This window comes from Aphanomyces astaci (assembly GCF_000520075.1).
Source record: "Aphanomyces astaci strain APO3 unplaced genomic scaffold supercont1.6, whole genome shotgun sequence".
In the NCBI taxonomy this organism is placed as follows: Eukaryota; Oomycota; class Saprolegniomycetes; order Saprolegniales; family Verrucalvaceae; genus Aphanomyces; species Aphanomyces astaci.
In genome coordinates, this window is record NW_009798269.1 from 1345880 (window position 1) to 1359799 (window position 13920).

Below are 13920 nucleotides of genomic sequence, written 5' to 3' on the forward strand. Positions count from 1 at the left end.
TCTTATGGGTTGTCGTAGGGCTCAACAATCTCAACCAGAGCATTCCGTGCCCGTCGGGGTATGTATGCGGCGAAGCTACAACGCGGGAGCGGCAGTACTTTCACATGTGCCCTGGTGGGTACCTCTGCGGCACGGAAACGACGCAGCCCAAGCAATTTGACCACATATGTGCCAGTGGAAATGTGTGCTATCGAGGCACCAAGGACACGGAGAGCACGCGATTCAACTGTCCGCAGGGGAGTTTTTGTCCGGCCGGCACGGCAGACCCCGGCGTAAAGGAGACGCAGTGTCCGCTTGGCACGTCGTCGCAGCCAGTGTCGAACGAATTGACTGACTGCAGCATCTTGCCTGTGGCCGTGTGCGACAAGTCGCCCGTCGACACGTCGTATTACCCCGTGTTCTCGTACGTGTTCCAAGGCACGACATATCAGTACAACTCGCAGACCAACATTGGCCGGACACCGGAGATTCAAATCCTCAAGAAAATTCTGCCCGTGAACCTCAGTGCCAGCGCCGCGCCGTGGGTGAATGACACCATCGATGTGATCCGGTCCTGTCCGACTGTCGTGCCGAGCGTCGGCGGTACCCTCGTAACGATCGTGGGCCGGAACTTTCTACCGTCCAACCGCCTTACATGTGAGTTTCAGCTATTGGGAGGCGATCTTGTGTTCATGTCTGTCCCCGCCGCCTACGTCAACTCTACTCGAGTGATGTGCCGGACGCCGCCGTTCACGTTTGTCGCCGACTCGTCGCAGCTCGAGGCGGACGTGATGGTCTACGTGACCAACTTTGGTGTCCATCGCAGTGCCACGGGGGCGTCGATCTTGTACACGTCGAATCCAATCACGGTCGACATGGACTGTGGCTACAACGACGACGAAGAAGGGCCCCGGCCCAAAGCGCTCGGGTGGTTTGCCCTTCGCGCGTTTTCGCAAGCGTTTTTGTCGTTTGACTTGCGCGCGATTCCAGCTGACATGGTGTACGACGAGCATTACAAGATCGCCTTGTACGTGACGCCCAGTATATGCCAGGATGAGCAATGTGACGGGCGTGGGATTCTGAAACCGCCAGGGGACGACACGGAGACGAGTCCATGCCGCCAGCCGATCGTGTTACCGTCGTGGATTACGTCATCCGACTTTGAACAGCGCACAGTCGTCAACTTGACGGTCATGGCGCTCGAAGACATGCTTATCAAGCCCGAGATTCACCTCCTGTATGGGCTGTTCTTGGCTGCCGAGGACTTTTTCGTCAACACGACGCAAGTGGATATCACGTCGCCTGCCAGAGCCAACGTCACGCAAGGCATCGTCGCCGACAGTCGACCCCTGTCGTCCGTGATTTCGTTTGAAGAGCGCCTTGTCCCAAGGGAGTATACGTTTGTGGCCATCTATCGCCATGAGTACAGCCTGGTGACTCCCGTGCCGCTGAATCTGCCGCCCCGATTCGACCAATTCGAGCGTGGCCGCGTGCTGATCAAGGCCAACGTGTCTGTCGGCAGCGACCAGCCGAATCTTCGAGATATTCCGACGCCCCTGCCCCTAAACTATTGGAAACTCCCGTACGACACGCTCGAAACGACTGTCGCCAAGACGGCAAAGTACCGCGAAACGTTTCAAGGACTCAGTGCTGCCCACGACACGTATGCTATGGAGCAGGTACAGTACAATCTCCAAGTTGGTGATGATGCGTGAGTTACAGTTGTCCTACTACTAGGTCGTGCTGCCGTACTTGCCGTTCTTTTCGCATTGCCGAACATACGACTCGTACATTCCAATCTACGACCTGCTGGAAAGCCCCGTCGAGTGCCAGTTGCCAGGCTTGGAAGTGTTTGACCGGAACTGGTGGCGTCGAACGTTTCCGCCCATCCCAAACCAAGACGACATTCGGGTGGTCGCGCCCACAGACGTCCTCGAGGAACCTGTCGCAGATTACTGCTACCGCCAACTTCAGTGCAATTACGAAGAAGACTTGGCGTCCGTGGACGTCAACCCGAGGTGGTACGAGGCCAAGGACCTCACTCATTTATTTGACATGTTGAACGAACCCGTCATGTACGCGCAATATTTGCAAGGGGGCGACCTGTACAACACGTTGCTGGCCGCGGCCAACTCGGACATTTTCGTGCCCGTGCTCGTCGATCGAACTGCCGCCGAGCGCATCGAGGGCGGGTGTCTGCTCCAGTGCTACCCTCGCAGCGTTACGCTGCAGCTAATGTACTACCAAGTGACTTCGGAGCTCAAACGCTTGGTGTCGGCGACGCTGGTCTTTGATGAATTCGACAACGACGCCAGTGTGTCAGACTATACGCTCAAGGTCGAGTACGCGCCGTTGAACTACATTGAGCTCGTGATCCACTTTGCGTTCGACCTGAACGTGTTCATGGTGCTCTTCAGTTGCATTGGGTTCACCTGCACAGCGATTGCCAGTGTGTTTTGGCTCATCACGCGCCTCACGACCAGAATCCGGGACCCGCCCAAGTTGCGGTACTTGTCGTACCTGGCGCTGATAGCCCCGCCCCCGACGATCGGCATCGTGCTGGCGTCCGTGCCGTGTGCCACCGTCATCGGGGCGTTCTACCTCTTGCTAAATGGCGACGTTTTTGGGGACTATAAGGCCAACGCGTACCCGTGGTCGCCGTGGGGGTCCGAGTTCTGGGGCCTCGACAACATGAAGAACCACTATATGGCGCTGCAAGTGGACCCGACGATGGTGCAAACCCTTCGCCACGGCCGTGTGGGGCTATGTTTTTTCATCCTGGCCATCTTCCTGCTGTGCGAAGGGGTGATGATCTTCATCCCTCGTACGATTTCCATCTCGGAGCGAGCGGCCGAGGACAAGGGTGGCGACGACGAGTCACTTTGGAAGCCCACACCGTGGCGCCGCGCCAACGTCATACTCACCTGCGCCGTGGTGTCACTGTTTCTAGTCATGGTGATCGAGTACTCGTTCTGGATCGACTTTGGCGCCAACATCTTTTACACCCAATTGTCGTTTGAACTGGTCGTGCCGACCGTGATCATGGTCGTCGATGCGTGTGTGAGCGACTCGCTGCTGTACGCCCCCATCGTATGCGTGATTAACGTGATCTTTGCCATGGTGTTGATGGCGGCGCCAGACTTTTTGGGGTTTGTGATCGCGTCGTTCACGGCGTTCGGTCTCGTCCTCGTGCGCCGCGTGTACATGAAGCCCACGTTTCATGCCATAGTCCAGACTCTCAAGGAGACGGCGGCGGCATCGAAAGGGCTCGCCAAGCAAGCCGCCACAATGATGAGGTTTTACCTTGGACGAAAGCCAAAGAAGCCACCCGTGGCGGACGGAAAAAGCGCCGACGCGACCAAGAAAGAAGACGACCCCCCCCTGCCTCCCAAAGTGGACACCGACGACGGCGGCGGCGCGACCGTGGAACCTATCATCGACTGCTGCATGGAGTACACGATGACGACCCTGGCCATGTTCTTCCAGCCGATTGTAATTGCCCTGCTCATGGTGTTTCGGGCCGAAACCTCCATGTCTGACAACTGGAGCATCCGCCACCAAGACATGGAGTACTACTTTTTCTACTTTACGCTGTTGATTCCGTTCCGGTTGTTGGCTGACGTGTTCATTCTCCACGTGATCGAGCTGTTTCGCGGGTGGAAGCTGTATGATTACTTTGTCTACTGCCGATACCGGTTCATTCAGCGCGAACATCGATGGAAGGGTATGGAACACAACCTGGACGAGTGCATCGAGCAGGGCGTGCGCCACTTGGATCAAATGTGCTTTTCGTCGCAGTACTACTTTATGTGCGCGATTCAAACGTGGGGCATGCTGAGCCTCATCTTGGCGATTGAAATCATGGTGCGCAACCAGTACAACATGTTTGGCGACCCCGCCGCCATCTACTTGATTCCGTTCATGCTGTCCGTGTGCGTCTTTACACGCAACATGTGCCTGTACATTTCCCGCAAGTTTGCCATGTACAAACTCCGCCACGAAAACACGGCGTGGCACAACGCCCCCGACGACGACGACAGCGGCGTCCCCGACTGGGAAGAGCTCGAGCGGATCAAGGGGGCATCCCACGAAGCCTTCCTCATGAACCAGCGCCTCACGAGTGAGACATTCCGATTCAAGTTTCTCAACTACAACCGCCCGTGGATCGTCGCCCAGCTGCCCAACATTCTCACCCCGAGGACTCTCCGACGCGCGCGGCCATACTTGATCACTCAGTTTTCCAAGATCCTCAGCAGTTTGAACCCAAATGTGTCGGACGATGACGACGACGGTGCCGTTCTACTGTATCACTACGATTCCGAAGTGTCTAATCACTTGACTTGTCTACGTAGACGGCAAGCCGCATTTTGGGCCTGTGTCACTGAACGCGCCATCTCGCGACCTCATTCGCCTGTGGCTAGCCAAGGCGAGGCGGAGGCTACGGCTACGTCTGGCGGTGCAGCCGCTGATCAACGCCGCTCGCAAAGTCGAGTGCGAAAGCTGCCTGAGTCGGCGGCAACTCCAGGTCGAAATGGTCATTCCCATCGAAGTCATGGGCGACAAGTTTGAGCGTTCGTTTCCAAGCGACGAATTCGACGTGGCCGAGTGGAAAAAGTACTTTGCACAGCACCAAAAGTTCAAAACGCTGTGTCTCAGCTGCCTCGCCAAGCAAAAACTCGAGATGCGCATGCCCGCGCTCGGCTCCACCGGCGACCACGCCGACGACGACGAAGCCGCCGCCACTCTCGGCTTTGGACAGGTGTACCTAACCGCGGCCTCCCGCGCCCTCATGCTCAAGTGGTACCGCCTCGGCCAAGATCGTGTGTTTGGCAAGACCGGCAAGCGTCGCGCCGTCGCAAACGTGAGCGACGACGACGATGACGTGGCGACGCGTGGGGCCATCTGGGCGAATCGCCCCGTGCGTCTGAATGCAGCGTCGACGGCGGTTGCGCTGAAATGGATGGTCAGCGCGCGTTTGAATCTCAAAGCCAAAGTGCAGGGCAAAAAGGTCACGCCGTTGGAAACGTCGGCCAAGCCCAAGCGAAAGAAACCCCCGACCAAGGAAACCATGAAGGCCCAGCGCACAAAGCGCAAGTAGATGATAACTCCCAACATACAGACTCGAGCATGGGACGGCAATTAAGATACATATATATATTATGTGACTTTTTTCGATAAATTTTTGAACCCAATGCCCAGACACGACAACAGCACCGATTTCGAGTCGTGGTCGGCCTTGATTTTGAACGTTACGCCGAAAAAATCCCGCAGGTGGCGCAAGTATTGCATGCTATAACGATACGAGTAATTACATTGGGTAGACCAAGTTGGAAGACAAAGGGGGATGGGGGGCTTGCAAGTGTACCTGTAGGGGGTGAGTTTGCCAAAACGGACCTTGGACACGTCTTCAGGGGATAACGTCATGAGCAGCAACGCCAGGCACTGGTTGGAAGTGTCGACACACCCGCCTTTTTGAATCTCCTCGCACAGCAAATGCGATGCCATCGACGCCACGTCCTTGGAAATGGATCACACAATATGAGAAATGTGTTGTCTAGGGTTGGGATGGGGTTTGTACTGTACCTCGGGCAAACTGCCACTGGTGGCGGCGGTTTCCGCGCCGAGGAGCACCCCCGTGGTAGATTCGGCCACCAACGACAAGGCGTACCCTGGGGACCTATATATATCCGACGTTTAGATGCAGAATTGTTGTACTGATGTATACGTACAAGCCTGAGTCGGTGCCGCGATAATGATCCGAGTAAATGTACACATCTGGCAGGAGCTTGTTGAACAGGCCACGGGACGTGTCGACGATGCGGTTGGCCGTCTGAGGCGACACACGCGTGCAGTAGGCAACGCCACTGGACACGAGATAATGTGAATATGACGACGGCACAGTGCATGGACGTACCGAATGCGCTTGATGAAGCCTTCGTCGATCAAGTGGATCGACTTGAGTTGGCGGACGGTGGGGCATCGGAAGATGACTTCGCCGCCACCAAGAGGGGGCGCTCCTCGCTTCTTCACCTTGAAGTCAAGGCCTTCGTCCAATCCAAATTGCTATGTACATCATCACCGCAATGATTAACCCGCGAGATCTTGCATTTGTACCTTGATAAGCGGGATTGTGACTGCTTTGAAGAAGTCGACAGAAGCATCGACGTCATCGTTCGTGATGCCTTTCAACGTGGCCACAAGCGGACGCTTGGCAAACGGCGCGAGGGCGACCAGGGCTTCGAGGAACCATCCGATTGCACGCTTCGTGCCGCAGTCGTGCTCGATGGTGCCACCAACGATGAACCCAGGCGTGTACTTGAGCACGGTACCGGTTTCATTGATTTCAATCTGGCTGCCATTCGTGATCGAGTCCAACAGGCGCAGAAAGTTGGCTTCAAACTCGGTGATCCCGGGCTCTTCGCTGTCCCCACGGATGTTGTCGATCCGAATGCGACGGCCACTCAGGGTCGCGCAGATCAATCGCTGCCGAAAGTGCGCGCATCCCTTGAACTTGAGGGTACCTCCAGACGAAGAGAAGGACGCGGAATTGCCGGCACTTTCAGAGCCCTTGGATGGGTTCACGACCTTCATGCTCATGATGTTGCAGGACAATAATTGGTGTGTAGTGGAAGCGTCATGGACCAATCAGCGGGCTGGTCTGTCGAGCCAATCAACGTGACGGATGAAGTGAGACACTCTCATTGTCAAAACCCTTTGAAACTGAATATATTAGAAACTCCTAGTACTATTAATATTAATAGTTGGAAATCATCAATTCATCCGTAGCTTGGTTCTATAGATATTTTGTTGGCAGTTTCAGAAACTGTCTGTTGCGAGAGACGACGGCAGCGGTGGCGCGGCGGCGGAGTCGAAGCGATGGATGGCATAGTGCTGGACGATGAGATCCTTCAAAAGATCTATGCATGGATAGACGAAGTGCCCCTCTCGCGTCCCAAGAAGAACATGGGGCGAGACTTTAGCGACGGAATCCTGGCAGCAGAAGTGGTGGCGTTCTACTTTCCAAAGCTTGTGCAGATGCACAACTACAGCTCGGCGAATTCCGTGACTCAAAAGCAGTACAATTGGGGCACACTCAACAGTACGTACTGCAAACCCATCCATTCCATGAGACTTCGTGTATCGTTCGCCGCAGGCAGCCAGCCACACATGACCATTCACGCTGTGTTTCCGTAGGAAAGGTTCTCAAGCGCTTGGGGTTTCAATTAACAAAGAGGGACATTGATGACATCGTTCAATGCAAGCCCGGTGCCGTGGAGGAGTTTCTCAGCAAGTTGCAAGTCAAGGTACGAGTTCCAAACGCTTTGTAGCTGGGCCAGGACTTAATTTCTCATTGCCGTTTGACATATCAGATTGCCAACTACCGCCTTCGGCGCACGAGCTCCACAGACGTTGGGAACGACAATGCAACGTCACCCGTGCGAGACCTTTCTGGCCATACGAAGCACGGCGGCGACCACATCAACGACGATGACACGCCCCAGAGTGACCACAGCTCGGAGTTTGCACCAAAACGATCAGAAGTTCGAGACGCCAAAACAAAGGACGACCACTCAGATGATTACCCTGGCAGTGCTGCCAGCTTCACTTCCAAGTACAAAGTGCTCATGATGAGGTTGCAACCTTGACATCATGTGAAGTCACCGCCGCCTCTGTGTTTTGAATGCAGGACATCACATAAATCCTCTGTCGACCACTCGGACGTGCAGCTCGAACTCCAAGAAAAGACGAGTATCATCGACGAGCAGCGCGAAACGATCCAGGTACGATTTGCGTCTAGCAAGTTACTTGCATGAACAAGTCTAGTCGAGATATACCTCAAGATGAAGTATTCCGTGGCATAGATCTTGGAGCAAAAAATTCAAAAGCTAGAGCAGCTGGTGCGACTCAAGGACGGCAAAATCCAAACCCTCGTGGCCAAGCTGCGTACCCAAAAGTAGTAGTCGCAACGTATATATATATTATATATTACACGAGGATTAGAAGGGTCCTCCTGAACTACTTAGTATGGCATCAGTCGGTTCAACTCCACGATTGTATGGCTTGTTCCAACGTGTGCCCTGGCTTTAGCAGCACGACCTTGAACTCGTCGTCGTGCTTTCGATACCCATACACGGCACCATTTCCAATCACGTTGTTTCGGGCGCCAGTGTCGTGCAAGACGAGGAAGTCCCCCCGTTCGACTTGCGGCATGCTCACTTGTCGAAAGCGCACCGAGTCACTGTCGTTGTTGCTTGCACAGAAGCAAACTACTTCTTGGGTCATAAGCTTGGCCGTGGATGTCAACCCGTCCGATCTACACAATCGTTCACGTCAGAAAGCACAGTTTTTTCTAGCCCTCTATGGTCATATCATAAAGACTCGTACTTGAACACAGACACGCGATGCTGGAAGGGGGGTTGTGACAACGACGTCGTCGATGGCGTCCGCACGGTGGTGAAGAACGCGTCGTCCGGCTGCACCACGACCATGTTCAACACATGTTCGTCGTCCTCGACATCATCGACGGGGCTGCTGCTTTCGCGGACGCATTCCACTTGGTGCAATGTCCAGCCGACTTTGGCACTCACGTACGACCCGTATTCCGTCACGACGGTGCGGCCGTTGTTGCGCTCGAGCACCTTGGGTGCGTCGTTCTTCAACACGTCCACAAATTCTGCGAGTGTCGGCGACACGTCGTCCGATTCAAAGTTGGCGGTGAGGCCGCGCCCCCCCAGGTTGAGCACCTTGACGCGGTCTTCGCCGACAGCAGCATCGACTTCTTTGGCCAATTCACACACTACGCGGGCGCCGTGAGCCAGTTGTTGCATAGGAGTGACACCGATCGGACACTCGGCGCAGCAGGCGACCGCGAGCCCTGTGATCCACGGGTTGTCGTGGAATGCCTGGACGAGTTTGGCTCGGTTTCGCTTGGTCAGGGGGATGCCGACACTCCACTTGGGGGCTGTGGTGTGCAAACACGCGTGCACGCGCAGGCCGATGCGGGGCAGTTCCCCCGCATACCGGGGCGTACATTCAGGAAAGTTGGACTGGAACCGCTGTTGGGCGTGGGTGCGAATGATCTCGAGCTCGTCGAACGAGTCGGCGTTCACTTCGACGCCGGCGTTGATGGCGTCAGCAATGTCTCGGGGGGACTTGTGGGGGGCGGTGTACACGATTTTGTGCGGCGCGCAGCCCAACCGTAGCGCGTGGTGAACTTCCTCGATCGAGGTACACGTGAGCCCGACGTCGTTTTCAATCGCCCGGCGCAGAAAAAACGACAACGGACACGCTGCCACCGCGAAACGATGTTCAAAGTGGGGTGGAAACGGCGCCACCAACGCCTGGAACGCCATGTCAATCGCGTCCAAATCGTACAACATCGTGCGAGGAATCGTGATGAGGCCCCCTTCCACCATGTGCCGCACTACTGAGCTGTAATGCGCCGACTTGGCGCTGAAATTCCACATCGGCGGGGGCGATGGGCGCGTCGTGTCGACGGAGGTGGCGGCACTCATCGCCACGGAAGCGGTCGGAATATCGACAAAGCGGGCACACAGCAGCTCCCAGTGGTTCAAGATGAGCTCGATCTTGCGCAGAATGATGGCGTCTTCGAGGACCAACTCCGACATGGTCTGCGTGCCTTGGAAGATGCGGTTGACCATGTCCGCGCCCAGCGCAATGCGAATCACTCCGTAAGGAAGTTTGCCCAACGACACCGGTTGCCCCACAAGGCATTTCTTCTGGGCGAGTGCGACGTCGTTCGTGCCGGCCACGACGACCGAAATGTCCTTGGACAAGAGCAGGTGCACCACCTTGAGCTTGTCCACGCTGAGAAAGCCCTTGGAGCTGTCCACCACATGGAACGACACAATGGTATCCAGGGGCTGGATCGGCAGCCCCGTGTCGGCCGACACGGGTGGTTTCGGCTTGAGGGCTTTGGCGGCTTCGTCGAATGGATCGAGGAGGGCAACGTGTGTGTGGGTCGCCAGCATGCTCTTGGTCCGCTCGATATACTCATGCGAGATCTGGGCGACCATTGCCGGCGGGATCGACGCATAGACTTCCATGTTGACGAGGGCAGTTTCCCAGCGAAGGAGAAGGCCCACGTTCATGCGAGACGGCAGCGCCGCGCGGACGTTTTGCATGCAAAACGGTGGAAAGTCAAACTTTGTAAAGTAATCACCATACCCAGCGGGAAAACACACGCTCGGGTTAGCCACGTTGAGTTCGTACACCGATTGCGCCGGAATCAGCACACTGCCGCAGAATGGCACGCCCGCATAAAACTTGGAGCCCGTGACCAACACGATGTAGCCACGCTGGATAAAATCCACGAGCGCCCCTCGGTTGAGGCGCATCTGGCACGCATCGATGACCACGACAAGACGGGTCCCATACGTCGACGTCAGCGCCTGCACAGCGTTCAAACTGGGGCAGCTCAGGCCTGTTTTCGATCCCATCACAACGTGCAGCAAAGCGACGTTGTTGGGGTTCGCGGTTAGCGCGTTGGTCACGGCTTGGGACGCCGTGGTGTCCGTGTCGACCACAGAGCCGTCTTCGTTCCGAGCTGGCACTTGGATGCACTTGACGCGGCAGGACGGAAACGCACACAGCGACGTCCCCACTTCGACCCCCTCGCCACTAGGTGTGAGTTTACTGAAGTGCTGGCCGGACGAGGCGGCCACCGACCCACGGCCGATTTCCCCCTGCGCGGTCACGATGGATGTGACGGTGCCCGGGGTTGTGTGTGCATCGCTATGAACCGCCTCTAGCCTCGCGAGCGCGCACGACGTCGCGAGTAGCTCGGCGTCGGTGCCGGACGGGGATATGATAGCTTGGAATTCGTGGTCGTCGAAGCGAGCACGCAGCCCGAGGCAGTTGGCAAGGCGCAGGCGGACGTGGTGCATTTTCCGGTCGAAGATGTCTCGGATGTTATCGTTGTTGATGGACAACGACGCCAATAGCAGCTCCTGACGCAGCGCTTCGCACACGGCAAACTGATCAAGGGAGATGCTCGAGCTCGTGCAACTGGCGCGGCTGATCCATGCTTGTGATGCTTGCACGGACGGAATCGTGGACGTGTTGTACTTGTTGGTTTTCGTCGTGGGGTCGAGAATCGATCGGTCGTCCGACCCCCGCACCAAGAGGGACTCGGTGTGCTCGGCGAACGGCAACGCACACGTGACAAACTTCATCACGTCGACCCACAAGTCTCCATGGTATGAGATGCCCAGCATGGACGCTAGGCGGTAGATGTGCTCCGTGTCGGACGCTGGCTGGCCGTTGTGCAAGAGGAAGCGAACCATGCGCACTTCGTCGTACTCTTGGTCGCCCAAGCTTCCGTACTCGTCAATTTCATTCGGGGGGAACGTGGCAATGTACTTGAGCTTGATGTACAGCTGGATAATGCGCCGAGCAATATAACACGGTGAATTCCGATTCAACTCGGGCGACAGCAGCATCTTGGAGTGCAAGAACGTGCTCAATTTCACCGCGTTGACGGGGGATTCCATCTAGTTGAGAAGATATGGTCAGCCACCAACAATCGTAACCACCACGTGTGATGGACGCTACATACCTCCCATGGCTGTTGTTGGCTGTTTTCTGCTTTGTGGTACAGCTTGAAAAGCGGGATGAGCTCGGGGCGGTGCGCCGCCACATTTTCACGAAGTTTGCGGTTCGACAGAGCAACGGGGGGCGCAGCGAATGTCGTGAACATCCCGTCGTCGTCAATCCGTTGCAAAAGTTAATGGCTCAACACGGTGAATTGAGGATGTACGGCATGGAACATCTTCGGTTACACGTAACTGGCAGCCAGCTTCCATGTCGAACAACTTGCACGCGAAACGCCTCCGCATATGGGCCAGCCATTCGATAATCGAACGACACAGTCGCTGTTGAAACCGTGCCAGCATCATCCCAGCAAAAACGCCACATCTGACGTCGAAGATTCTGCGACCAAAATTCTACAGCGCTGAGGCAAACAATATTCCACCGAGACACAAAACTGTTCACGCTTTCTCCTTGTCGCGTTGCACAAATTTCCATTCTTGTCATCATTCAATTCGGAAACACACCACCATTGCATAGTAGTGTTGAGATCAACCACTCCATATATATAGTAAGCTTACGCCAAAACTATACTACTAGTACTACGTACATACGTATAACTTACATTGGCAAAAAATGCGTCCTATTTTTAGAGGGGGGAATTATTGTGGAGGGTTCTACAGAAGGGCTGTATAACGTTAGGGTTTTGTACATACATCAAAGGGAGTGCATATCGCTTCAATTGCAGCGATCAAAGCTGAGTGAGAGCATCGGTGATGGTGAGCATCTCCGTTCTACATGTGCATACCCAGTGCTCAAATTCCAAACTTGTACCTACCTCTCGTTAAGCCCCAGAATTACTACGTATTAGTACTGTACTGTATTCACTCAAACTCACGTTGTACACGTGTACATTGTGTCGTACATCATGCGTGGCATTATAATTGTTAATTCACAGTCAGCGCATGCATGGTTCAAGTCTCAATAATAACGACACTTGCCTTCCCTGACATTCGCCTCAGTTCTACAGTATGTGACACTATAATCAATAACTAGCATATTAACTGGTACGTCAATACTGTCCAATGCTTGGGAAGGAAGCCAGGCATGGAGAGGCAGCGAGCCCTCCACCATGCTCAAACTTGCCGGCAGCGTCCAAGTATAATAGAGAGTTTTCGGACACTGGATTTGAGATAGAATTGGAGGTTGGGATTTCTAACTCAAAAGTAGAAAAACAACATTTTCGGGCAAATATATACTCAAATTTGAGGTACATTTCGGCTCCTTTCGGACAAAAGTAAGATAGGTAGATTGAACGTATACTATACAGATGAAACGTATTGTTCACACAACCAGCAATATGCAAGTCATGCGGTTACCACCAGCCGCTTCGTAGCCGCGATGTCGTGCTTCTCTTAACGCACAGCTAGAGCAATGTCATGATGATTTTGACACGTTCTTCGACACCCTCGAAGTGTTGATTGAAGTTAACGCCTCCTACCACCACCAAATACGGCTCAGTTCCGACTACTACTGAGCGCACCCCTTCCGTCATGCCTACTAGGACACCACGTTTCCTACCAGCTGGTCCTTTGTCCCCACTACGACGGAGCGCCCTGATAACAACAGCACAGGCAAGCCGGCCACCAGTCGCATTGAGTTGTCGGCGTCCATCCACGGGACCACCATGCTTGTTGGTTTCGTACCCGTCCTCTTAGCGTTCTAGATCGTTAACTCGTTGAATATGCACATTGAGTGACTCCAACTTGCCGGGACGGGATTGGGCGTCGTCGACTTGAACGACTGGGTTGGCTGGGCTGTCGATTGTTGACATGGCAGGAATCGAGTGAAGGAATTGTCATCATCGTTTTATTATCCGGATGTAAACTACTCACATTTCGCACTTGCTAAAAGTCTCTACAGTATTTCGGAGATCCAGGCACTTCCATGTATCTCCCAAACTTTGCTGAGGTAGATACATCGTCGATGCAGATAAAAATCCGGATAATAAAACGATGATGACAATTCCTTCACTCGATTCCTGCCATGTCAACAATCGACAGCCCAGCCAACCCAGTCGTTCAAGTCGACGACGCCCAATCCCGTCCCGGCAAGTTGGAGTCACTCAATGTGCATATTCAACGAGTTAACGATCTAGAACGCTAAGAGGACGGGTACGAAACCAACAAGCATGGTGGTCCCGTGGATGGACGCCGACAACTCAATGCGACTGGTGGCCGGCTTGCCTGTGCTGTTGTTATCAGGGCGCTCCGTCGTAGTGGGGACAAAGGACCAGCTGGTAGGAAACGTGGTAGTCGTAGTAGGCATGACGGAAGGAGTGCGCTCAGTAGTAGTCGGAATTGATCCGTATTTGGTGGTGGTAGGAGGCGT

The 13920-nt window shown here is 54.8% G+C and overlaps 4 protein-coding genes across 4 annotated transcripts in view; 2 read left to right on the top strand and 2 right to left on the bottom strand.

Moving 5' to 3' along the window:
* The window catches only part of H257_03825 (hypothetical protein), a 27007-nt gene extending 21891 nt beyond the window's left edge, over nucleotides 1–5116 (top strand). The window contains exons 7-9 of the mRNA XM_009828091.1: nucleotides 19–1658; nucleotides 1717–4270; nucleotides 4332–5116. Of these exons, the coding sequence (XP_009826393.1) occupies nucleotides 19–1658; nucleotides 1717–4270; nucleotides 4332–5077 (4940 nt within the window). The 3' untranslated portion in view covers nucleotides 5078–5116. The remainder of the gene's footprint in view (nucleotides 1–18; nucleotides 1659–1716; nucleotides 4271–4331) is intronic.
* H257_03826 (18S rRNA biogenesis protein RCL1) lies at nucleotides 4271–6589 on the bottom strand. The gene is made up of 6 exons (XM_009828092.1): nucleotides 6094–6589; nucleotides 5894–6042; nucleotides 5709–5843; nucleotides 5563–5656; nucleotides 5345–5496; nucleotides 4271–5269 (listed from the first exon to the last, which is right to left on the bottom strand). Exons 1-6 carry the CDS (start codon nucleotides 6574–6576, stop codon nucleotides 5137–5139), a joined length of 1146 nt encoding a protein of 381 aa, XP_009826394.1. The 5' UTR covers nucleotides 6577–6589; the 3' UTR covers nucleotides 4271–5136.
* A 210-nt stretch (nucleotides 6590–6799) lies between these two features.
* On the top strand, nucleotides 6800–8319 carry H257_03827 (hypothetical protein). The gene is made up of 5 exons (XM_009828093.1): nucleotides 6800–7078; nucleotides 7174–7283; nucleotides 7350–7591; nucleotides 7667–7760; nucleotides 7842–8319. The coding sequence occupies exons 1-5, from the start codon at nucleotides 6856–6858 to the stop codon at nucleotides 7935–7937; spliced, it is 765 nt and encodes a 254-aa protein (XP_009826395.1). The 5' UTR covers nucleotides 6800–6855; the 3' UTR covers nucleotides 7938–8319.
* On the bottom strand, nucleotides 8020–11715 carry H257_03828 (hypothetical protein; the record flags this gene model as incomplete). The annotated part of the gene is made up of 3 exons (XM_009828094.1): nucleotides 11558–11715; nucleotides 8365–11492; nucleotides 8020–8293 (listed from the first exon to the last, which is right to left on the bottom strand). The coding sequence occupies exons 1-3, from the start codon at nucleotides 11696–11698 to the stop codon at nucleotides 8020–8022; spliced, it is 3543 nt and encodes a 1180-aa protein (XP_009826396.1). The 5' UTR covers nucleotides 11699–11715.
* Nucleotides 11716–13920: the final 2205 nt, after the last annotated feature.

What these genes read in the sequence shown, in the direction of transcription:
- H257_03826 (XM_009828092.1), bottom strand. Translation starts at nt 6,576, where the DNA reads ATGAGCATGAAGGTCGTGAACCCATCCAAGGGCTCTGAAAGTGCCGGC. An exon ending in TCACAATCCCGCTTATCAAG is followed by an intron (nt 6,043 to 6,093) that starts GTACAAATGCAA and finishes TGATGTACATAG; the next exon opens with CAATTTGGATTGGACGAAGG. An exon ending in GGCAAACTCACCCCCTACAG is followed by an intron (nt 5,270 to 5,344) that starts GTACACTTGCAA and finishes GTATCGTTATAG; the next exon opens with CATGCAATACTTGCGCCACC.
- H257_03827 (XM_009828093.1), top strand. Translation starts at nt 6,856, where the DNA reads ATGGATGGCATAGTGCTGGACGATGAGATCCTTCAAAAGATCTATGCA. An exon ending in TCAGCAAGTTGCAAGTCAAG is followed by an intron (nt 7,284 to 7,349) that starts GTACGAGTTCCA and finishes TTGACATATCAG; the next exon opens with ATTGCCAACTACCGCCTTCG. An exon ending in GCTGCCAGCTTCACTTCCAA is followed by an intron (nt 7,592 to 7,666) that starts GTACAAAGTGCT and finishes TTTTGAATGCAG; the next exon opens with GACATCACATAAATCCTCTG.